This window comes from Gorilla gorilla, chromosome X, assembly GCF_029281585.2.
Source record: "Gorilla gorilla gorilla isolate KB3781 chromosome X, NHGRI_mGorGor1-v2.1_pri, whole genome shotgun sequence".
Taxonomy (NCBI): domain Eukaryota; kingdom Metazoa; phylum Chordata; class Mammalia; order Primates; family Hominidae; genus Gorilla; species Gorilla gorilla.
Window position 1 is genome coordinate 167,054,159 of NC_073247.2, and position 10,127 is coordinate 167,064,285.

The 10,127-nt window shown below is 51.0% G+C and overlaps 2 protein-coding genes across 2 annotated transcripts; both read right to left on the bottom strand.

The window, feature by feature from the left end:
• Positions 1-5,276: 5,276 nt before the first annotated feature.
• Positions 5,277-7,040, bottom strand: F8A3 (coagulation factor VIII associated 3). Its single transcript, XM_004065159.4, has one exon. The coding sequence runs from the start codon at positions 6,958-6,960 to the stop codon at positions 5,848-5,850; it is 1,113 nt and encodes a 370-aa protein (XP_004065207.1). The 5' UTR covers positions 6,961-7,040; the 3' UTR covers positions 5,277-5,847.
• Positions 7,041-7,775: 735 nt separating this feature from the next.
• Positions 7,776-8,391, bottom strand: LOC115932200 (histone H2A-Bbd type 2/3). Its single transcript, XM_031005869.3, has one exon. It carries the CDS (start codon positions 8,286-8,288, stop codon positions 7,941-7,943), a length of 348 nt encoding a protein of 115 aa, XP_030861729.1. The 5' UTR covers positions 8,289-8,391; the 3' UTR covers positions 7,776-7,940.
• Between the last annotated feature and the right edge of the window lie 1,736 nt (positions 8,392-10,127).

The window sequence follows — 10,127 nt, forward strand, 5'->3', positions numbered from 1 at the left end:
ATAAGATTTGGGATTAAAACTTATGTTTAAAAGGGAAGCAGAGCAGAAAAGTTCAGAAAATTTGCAGCCTTACAATGGGAAAGAACAGAAAAACCCATTTTCTGAGGAGAAATTCAAGCCAGCTGCAGAAATTTGCATAAGTAATGAAGAGCCAAATGTTAATCACCAAGACAATGGGGAAAATGTCTCCAGAGCATGCCAGCAGTCTTCACAGCAGCCCCTCCCATCACAAGCTGGGAGACCTAGGAGAAAAAAACTGGTTTTATGGGCCCTGCTGCTTTGTCCAGTTTCAGGACTTGGTGTCCTGCGTCCCAGCCATGGCTAAAAAGGACCAACATACAGCTCAGGCCATTGCTTCAGAGAGTGCAAGCCACAAGCCTTGGCAGCTTCCACATGGTGTTGGGCCTACTGGTGCTCAGAAGTCAAGAACTGAGGTTTGGGAACCTCTGCCTAGATTTCAGAGGATGCATGGAAACACCTGGATATCCAGGTAGAAGCCTGCTGTAGGGGCAGAGCCCTCACAGAGAACCTCTGCTAGGGCAGTGCAAAAGGGAAATGTGGAGTGGGAGCTGTCACACAGAGTCCCCACTGGGGCACTGCCTAGTGGAGCTGTGAGAAGAGGGCCACCATCATCCAGCCCCCAGAATGGCAGATCCACCAACAGCTTGCACTGTGCACCTGGAAAAGCCTCACACACTCAACTCCAGACCATAAAAGCATCCAGGAGGTGGTGGGGGCTGTACCCTGCAAAGCCACAGGGGTGGAGCTGCCCAAGACCATGGGAACTCACCTCTTGCATCAGTGTGAACTGGATGTGAGACATGGAGTCAAAGAAGATCATTTTGGAGCTTTAAGACTTGACTGCCCCACTGGATTTCAGACTTGCATGGGCCCTGTAGCCCTTTTGTTTTGGTCAATTTCTCCCATTTGGAACAGGTGTATCTACCCAATGACTGTACCCCCATTGTATCTAGGAAGTAACTAACTTGCTTTTGATTTTACAGGCTCATAGGCAAAAGGGACTTGCCTTGCCTCAGGTGAGACTTTGGACTGTGGACTTTTTAGTTAATGCTGGAATGAATTAAGACTTTGAGGGACTGTTGGGGAGGCAGGATTGGTTTTGAAATGTGAAGACGTGAGATCTGTGAGGGACCAGGGGTGGAATGACATGGTTTGGCTGTGTTCCTACCTAAATCTCATCATGAATTGTAGCTCCCATAATCCCCAAGTTTCCTGGGAGGGACCCAGTGGGAGGTAATTGAATCACAAGGGTGGGTTTTTCCCATGCTATTCTCATAATAGTGAATAAGTCTCATGAAATCCAATGGTTTTATAAAGGGCAGTTTCCCTGCAATGCTCTCTTGCCTGCTGCCATGAAAGATGTGCCTTTGCTCCTCCCCAGCCATGTGAAACTGTGAGTCTGTTAAACCTCTTTTTCTTTATAAATTACCCAGTCTCAGGTATTTCTTCGTATCAGTATAAAAATGCACAAATACATATGTTTTCACTTATCAATAATTATTTTAAATATATATCAATTGAACTTTCCAGTTCAAAAGACATAAAATGGCTGAATGAAACCAAGTGTTGAGCCATAAAATAAATCATAAATCTCAATACATTTCCAAGGACTGAAAACTTATATATTCCCTGACCACATGAAGTTAAATTGGAAATTAAATAATACACTTTTAAGAACTAAGTGGATCTAAGAAATCACATTATACATCACACAATATTGTGAAATATTATTATAAAAAAGCAACACATCAAAATTTATAGACTGCAACTAAAACAGTTCCTAAAGGGAAATTTACAGCTTTAAATGCTTACATTAGTAAAGGAGAAAGGTTCAAACTCAAACACATTTGTAACTTCCTTAAGCAACTAGAAAAACGAGAGAAAAATAAACCCAAAGGAAGTGGAAGGAAAGAAAGAATAACAACCAGAGCAGAAATCAATGAAATACAAAACAGATTAAAAACACAAGAAATTTTAAAAGTCAATAGCGTCATTGAAATGAATACTCTGACAAGTCAGCAACAAAATGAATCAAAAAAAACAAAAAGGAGTGAGGAAACACAAATTCTCAATATGCCCAGGAATGAATGAGAGGATATATCGACAGACTCTGGAGATGCTGGTAGTATAACAAGGAAATATTAAGATCAACTTCAGTCAAAAAATGCAAAAAAATAAATAGACAAATACAAGTTACTAAAAGTGACTGAAGAAGAAATTTAAAATGGAAATTGTCCTATAGATATTAAAGAAATTAAAATCAGAACAAAAAACCTTCTTTTGTGAAGAAAATTTCAGACCCATATAGTATTACTGGTGAATTCTATCAAACACATAAAAAGCAATAGACGTTGGCGTGGATGTGGTGAAAAGGGACGGCGCACACACTGCTAGGTGGGAATGTATAACCTCTATGGGAAACAGTATGGAGATTCCTTAAAGAACTAAAAGTAGATCTACCACGCGATCCAGCAATCCCACTACTGGGTATCTGGTCAAAGGAGAAGAAGTCATTATATGAAAAACACAAATGCACACATATGTTTATTTCAGCACAATTCACAAATGCAAAGATATAGAACGAACCTAAGCACCAATCAACCAACGAGTAGATATAGAAAATGTGGTATGTACACACCGTGGAGAACTACTCAGCCATAAAGAGGAACAGAATAATGTCATTTGCAGCAACTTGGATGGAGCTGGAGGCCATTATTCTAAGTGAAGTAACTCAGGAATGGAAGACCAAATTACCCTGTGTTCTCACCTGTAAGTGGGAGCTAAGCTATGAGAATGCAAAGACATACAGAGTGATATAATGGACTTTGGAGACACAGAAGGGGGAAGAGTGTGAGGGTGTGGGATAAGAAAACTACATATTGGGTACAGTGTACACTACTCGGGTGATGGGTGCACTAAAATCTCAGAATTTACCACTATATAATTCATCCGTGTAACCAAAAACCACTTGTAAGCCAAAAGTTATTGAAATAAAAAAAAAAAAGTAAACAGTTATTGAGCAACTACTATGTTCTGGATTCTAATTCAGAGGTGGGCAAACTATAGTCCCAGAATTTGGCCCACAGCCTGCTTTTGTACGGACTGTGAGTTAAGAATAGTTTTTACACGTTGAAAGGATTGCAAAGACATACAAAGAAACAAAGAAGACTGTGCAACAGAGACCATCTGTGGTCTGTAAAGACTAACACATTTCTATCCCGCCCTTGACAGAAAGAGTCTGTGGGCTGCTGGTCTCCTCTAACGGTGGTAGAGATGCCTACACGGTTAACATTAATCCTTGGCACCAGAATCCTCAGCACCTAGGAACCAGATCTTGCCTAACACACTAATTTCAGTCTTGACCACCTTCCTCCGGCGTAGCGGTTCTCAAACGTCTTTGTCTTTGTACTATTCACGTATAAAATATTCTTTCATAAGCAACATTTATCCTTTTGGGAGTACCTCACAACGGGGAGAAGGGGAACCCCAACAGCCTTTAAGGGTTCACTGCTTCGCTGCCACCATTTCCGACGGTTTACACTGTTTTAAGTGTGAATTTGGAATTGTTTTCAAGTTAAAAAGCAAACTAATCATGTCCTCTGAAAGTATTTGCTTTTGGCATGCTAGAAATCAGTGTTGACTTTTCATATTGATGTGATACATTATGAGAGAATTCTCAAAAATGCTGAAATCTGGCCTCGGCCCAGTTATCACTGCTCTTAAGCTTCTGAGGGAGATACATGAATGAGCCCACGGCAAATGGAAAACGAGGAGTTTTAGTGTTTCCTAGAATTATGCTCAGATACCCACTACCTGACCGTCTGGTTATCCTTCCCCTCACCTCCCTGACGCAAGGAGTTTGGACCGGAGGCCTAAGGAGGCTTCTCCTGAAGCCCAAATCCCAAACTGGTCACCAGTCATGCTCCGTAGCTCCTGAACCTGACAAGAAGCCAGCCGGCCAGGTCTGCAGCCCGGGTTAAGAGGAGCATACCAGGAAAGAGCCAAAGAGCAAAGGAGCATGAGCCCTTCAACCGCTTTTACAATAATTTGGGCTAGGCGTTCAGGGCTCCGTAGGACCCTTCCTGGCAGCCAAGTGAGAGAAAGAGGAATGATGGTGGAATGGGCCTCTCCTGTGCTTCCCATTACTTCCACACTGTCGACATAGAAATAGAAGCAGAAAAGAACACCCTACAAGTCCCACCCATTTGGAGGCACTCAACTCACAGTGACAACCCTCCACACCTCTCCCCCGCAAAAAGACGCAAAACAAAAACAACTACTCCAAACTGTGTCCTTACATCTCAGCCCCGAAGATCAGTATTGTGTGCAACTTCGGCCCAAAGGATGCATTTCCCCAGGGTTGAAAGTTTGAGAAAGAGGCTATATTCTGAAGAGTTCTTGTTGTCACCATCAAAAGGATTAAAAAGACGCAATAAATAAGAAAACAGCTTAGTTGGGGGGCACGCTCCATTTGAGCCAGAAAGCCTTGGAAACTTAAGTGTTCTCAAACGGAACGCCATCCTGCTTTGGGGGAACACGGAGGCTGCCTTGCAGTCACGTGATCGCACACCACCAAAGGGCCACGCACTCTGATTTCACCTACTTAACTAAACGTTGCAGCAAAATCCCTATTACAGGCCAGGCGTGGTGGCTCATGCCTGTAATCCCAGCACTTTGGGAGGCCGAGGAGGGTGGATCATTTGAGGTCAGGAGTTGCAGACCAGCTTGGCCAACATGGTGAGACCCCATCTCTATTAAAAATACAAAAATTAGCCCAGCGTGGTGGTGCACGCCTGTAATCCCAGGCACCCTGGAGGTTGAGGTAGGAGAATCGCTTGAACCCAGGAGGCGGAGGTTGCAGTGAGCCGAGATCACGCCACTGCGCTCCTGCCTGGGCGACAGAGTGAGACTCCATCTCGGAAAAAAAAAAAAAAAATCCCTATTACAAATAAAAGCTGTTGTGATCCAGACTGCATATACCTCTGGGAATGGAACCAGAACCGTGAATTCCAATGCAAATCGATGCATCGGCACCAGACCCGCTGCACTGGATGTATCTGCATTGCAGTCACCTGAGTACGGAGCACATCATAGATGATCTCTGCAGGTTCGTTGCCCACATAGGAGGCATAGCGCAAATTTCAAAGGAACGAATACATCCTGGAGCCCAAACAGCTATCTGGTTCTGCTTCTGGCCTCCTGACAAGTAGGTAAGAGAGTCACATTTTATAGACGACGGACACCAAAACCACACATGAGGAGTACAAGAGTAGCTTTATCATGGATTTAGGGCTGTGGTTACAAGGAAGCTGTAAGGAATAAAATGACTCCCATGAAGACGTACCGTGCGGACGAGTGGAAGGAGAAATTTGGCCATTACAAAGACACAGGAATATGTTAAGAAGTGAGGGGCAGGATGAAATCATCTAGGGTAGGTATTTAGAGGGAGGGCGCCGTGCAAAATAAAATCCTCACTATGAAACAAAGGCGGAGGCAGGAGGCTGCGTTGGGTGGAAGCAGCGGAGGAAGGAGACGAAAGGGATTGTCATTTTCATGTCGTGGCTTTTTAGAAGACAGCCACGTCCTCTACTCTGATTCTATCAAAACGTGTTCTTGGGGTGCTGGTAACGTTCAGCCAACGAAATAATTCCTGTGGCGGCAGTAGGAATAACAAAACGCAGAAGCGGGAACGATGTCTTTTTATTCCTCCCCAGACGCAAACGTGGATGCATGAGGTTTGGTAACAGGCAAAGTCATCTGGTTAACGTGACTGATGCAAAAAGTCCCGGCCTGGGCAAAAAGAAGTCATTGGGCGAATGGGATGGATCAGACTCCCTGTCCTGAGGGGGAGATGGTTTCTTGCAGAACGAGGTGAAGGAGGTGGTTCTGCTCAGCAGTCAACAGTGGCCACATCTCCACCTGCAGCGACTTGATGGCTTCCGTGTCCTTTTCGTGGGTAGCCATGACCAAAGACTGGAGCAGCAGAAAGAGCTCCTCGGGAAGCTGGCCGCTGCTCTCCTGCCCGTGGCTGTCAAAAGCCTCCCAGGAGTACTTCTCCAGGGTCTGGGCGTGCTCCGGCAGCAGCTTGGCGGGCGGTGGTTGCAGGAGGAGCAGCAGCAGCACGCGGGACACCTCGCAGCGGACCAGCACGTCCGAGAAGGCGCCCAGGGCGGCGGGAGAGGGCGCCGCCGAGCCGGAGTTCGGAGGAAGCAGCGCGGCCGGTAGGGCGGGCGTCGCCCCGGGCCCGGGCTGGGGTGCCGGCGGCGGGGGCGGCGGCAGTGACTGCACCGGGTGGCCGCCGTGCTCCCGCGCCAGGCGCTGCATGCGCGTGAAGACCGCCAGGGCGCCGGTGTAGTCGCGCGCCAGCAGCTGGCAGGAGGCGGCCTCGCCAAGCGCCTGCAGCGCGGCCAGGGGCAGCTGGGGCAGCTGGAGCTGGGCGGCGCGCTGGAAGTGACCGGCGGCGGCGGCCGGCTGGCCCAGGTCGCGCAGGGCGGCGGCCAGCTCGAGGCAGAGGGCGGCGGCGGCGGCCGGCTGGCCCAGCTCGAGGTGCAGACGCACCGCGGCGCCCAGGGCGCTGGCGGCGGCCTGCAGCGGCTCCCCGTAGGCGGCGGGGCAGACCAGGCGCTGGCGCGCGTCGCGCTCCTGCCGCAGGAAGAGGCGGGCGGCCTCGGTGAGGGCCAGCGCCTCCCCGGGCCCGTGGAAGAGCGCCTGCTGGCAGCGCGCCACCGCCAGCTGGCACCAGGCCGCGTAGGGCAGACACTCCTGGGCGCGCAGCTCCCGGCCCAGCTGTCCGAACTGCTCGCCGGCCTCCGCCACGTTCGGCTTCCGCAGGAACCGCTTCTTCAGCTTGTTCGATACCAGCCGGTAGCGGGCCAGGAAGTCCCCGGCCTCGGGTCCCGGGCCGGCGCCGCCGCCCAGGCCTGCAGCCGCTGCCGCCATGCTCGCCGCCCCAAGCACTTCCCGACGCGCCGCCGCAGCTGGCGGGCGGGCCGGGGCGGGGCGACGTGCCCTGCGTCCCCCTCGGCGGGCTGCCGCCGTGCCCGCGCCGGCTCCCCAGCCCGAGCCTGCCCCTTGCCCTGGTGATATGCAAAGAGCGGGATCGGAGGCGGGGCCTGGCCGGGCTGTGAGCGGCGAATGCAAATCGAGGGTCTCGGGGATGCGGATCCAGGACCCTGGGAAGGTACGCGGGGCCTGGCGGGGCACCAGCTGCTGCTAGCTCGGCTGCAATGCAAATGGTCTAGGTTGCTAAAGGCATCCCACAGCCTCTCCATCTGAACATGACCCAACTAAATTCGTGACCCTAATTCCATGTCTGTGCATTTCTGGACTGTTGTCCCCCCCCCCCCGCCCCCCCCCGACTACTCACTCCTCCGTCTTCCCGTCCAGGGCCCCTTGCCAAGCGCCGGGTCCACCTCTCCGTCCCCACCCCGGTTGCCTTAGAAGTCCGTCCTGTCGCAACACTGCAGTCATGATCTTGAGGCCCACCCGCCCCAACGAACACCATCATGCTGAGGACTTTCCCGGGCAGGCCCTGACTTGCTCAGAACCAGCGCGGGTGTCCCCTTCCCACCCAGGGCCACTCCCCCTGCACTGTCACCGGGAGAGACTGCTCCTCTGTGCCATCCCTGACTCCCACCCAACCCCAGACCCCCACCACCTCTCCATCCCTCCAGCTGTGGAGGTCTCACAACCCCCCAACCCATCTCACCGCCCCCCCACCCCCACCCCAAGGCAAAGAGACTGAAGCAGGCAGGTGGGTTCCTCTAAACACTTTATTGACAGAATTAATGAAGGCCCAAGACTCTGGGGCCCGGGTTGTGGGGGGAGGGTGTTTAAGGCCGGGGGTTCAGGCCGGGGGATTTGGGGCCGGGTGGGTGGACGAGTGGACCTGTCAGGTCCCGGGGGCCGGGTGTCAGAAGCTAGTCCTCGCCAGGGGCCGCTTGAGAGATGGTGGTCGAGCTGAAAAGGGTGCTCAGCAGCCTGTCGTTGTGAACCGCCATGTCCAGCAGCAGGGGAGTGATGTTCCGCTCTCCGCTGTTCTGGGCCTCGTTGCCCGCCAGCTCCAGGACCTTGGCCGTCAGGTACTCAATAACCGCAGCGAGGTAGACCGGCGCCGTGCGACTCAGGCGCTGAGCGTAGTGGCCCTCCCGTAGACTGCGCTCCACCTGGCTCACTGAAAACGAAAGCTCCGCTCGGACGGCGCGAGAGCAGGTCCGCCCCCGGCCGCCAGCACCGGAGGACCCTCGATGTCTCCTCCTCCTCGGCATGCTGGGCGTTGAGTGTGCTATGTCGGCTTGGCCCAGCTAGGCAAGATGGCTCTCAAGACGACAGTTACCGCGTCCAGTACTGTGTATCCTAGCGACCAGGGCCCAGCCCCTCATTGGCTAGGGAGCCGAGACCAATGGGCACGCACATCCGGTGACGGGCACGCATGTGCTGACGGCCCCTCACGAGGGACACACGTCCGTCAGGTGACCTCATCGCTTTCCCATTGGCCTCGAGGGAGCAGGCCTGGGCCTAGAAGTGGCTGGAGGGCCGTGGGGGTGGGGTGGGGTGGGGCGGGGCAGGGGGAATCGCGCTGGTGACCCTCTCTTTGCCAGTGGGAACTTTCCCTTTCTACTGGATGGGAACACCGTGGGAAAGACAAAGGGGTGGGCGAGGGGAGGATGGGTACCACGCCTTCACAATGTGGCACATCCATCACGACCACCTAGTTCCAAAACGTTTTCAACACCCCGAAAAGAAACCGAAACCCCTGTACCTATAAGCAGTCGCTTGCCGCACGCCTCCTCCCACACCACCACTACCAGCCCCCACACCCTCCCACACACACCCCCTCCCCCCGCCCATGCACACGTTCCCGATAGTCCCTGGCAACCCCTAGTCCCTCTGCTTTCTGTCCATAGAGGTTAGCCTGTTCTGGAGATTTCCTATAGATGGAATTATACGACCAAATGTGAGGCCTTGTGTGTCTGGCTGCTTTCGCTTAGCGTAATGGTTTCATCAGGGTTCATCCATGTAGAGGCATGAATCAGTACTTCCTTCCTTTGAATGACTGAGTACGATTCTGTTGTATAAATAGGAGGCCACATTTTGTTTACCCAGTCGTCAGTTGATGGACAGGTTATTTCCCCCTTCTGGCTATTGTGAATAGCACTGCCATGACCATCTCTCTACAGGTTTTTCTTTGAATATCTCTTTTCAGTTCTTTTGGGTCTATTTCTAGGAGTCAAACTGCTGGCTCGTGTGGTAATTCTGTTTAACTTATTGAGGAACCACCAAACTGATTTCCACAGCAGCTGTAATCTTCCGCATTCCCAACAGTAGTGCGTGAGAGTCCCAATTTCTTCACAGCCTCATCAAAACTTGTTTTCTGTTTGCCTCATTTTGTTTTGTTTACAGTGGCCATCCTAGTGGGTGTGAAGTGCTATCTCATGGTGGTTTTCATTTGTATTTCCCAAATGGCTAATGATGTTGCTGTGGTTTGAGTGCGTCCCCCAAATTGTGTGTCTGGGAAACTTAATCCCCAAATTCACGTGTTGATTGGAGGCGCAGCCTTCGAGACGGTAATTAGGATTAGATAAGGTCATCGGGGTGAGACCCCCAGGATGCGACTGGTGGCTTTATAAGAATAGGAAGAGAGGCCTGAAACGACATACACCCTCTTGCCCTCTCGCCATGTGATACCCTCTGCCATCCCCAGATGCCGGGGCACTTCCCAGTCCCCAGAACGGTAAGAAATAAATTTCTTTTCTTTATAAATTGTTCAGTGTCGGGTATTCAATTATGGCAACAGAAAACAGACTAAGACATCTTTTCATGTGCTTCTTGGCCCTCTGTACCTCTGCTTTGGAGGAATGTCTATTCAAGCCCTTTGCCCATTTTTTAATTCGGTTGATTGTATTTTGGCTGTGGGCTTCTAAAACTTATTCATATATTCTGGAAAATAGACTCTTATCAGATATGTGATTTGCAAATGTTTCTCCCATTCACTTTCTGGATAGAGCCCTTTGTTGCCCAAAAGATTTACATTTGGATGTAGTCCAACTTGCCAAATGAAAAGATGTCTGTGGCTTTGCCTTTGGTGTCATACTGAAGGAGCTGTT

Coding starts and splice junctions, on each gene's coding strand:
- F8A3 (XM_004065159.4), bottom strand. CDS start 6,960: ATGGCGGCAGCGGCTGCAGGCCTGGGCGGCGGCGCCGGCCCGGGACCC.
- LOC115932200 (XM_031005869.3), bottom strand. CDS start 8,288: ATGCCGAGGAGGAGGAGACATCGAGGGTCCTCCGGTGCTGGCGGCCGG.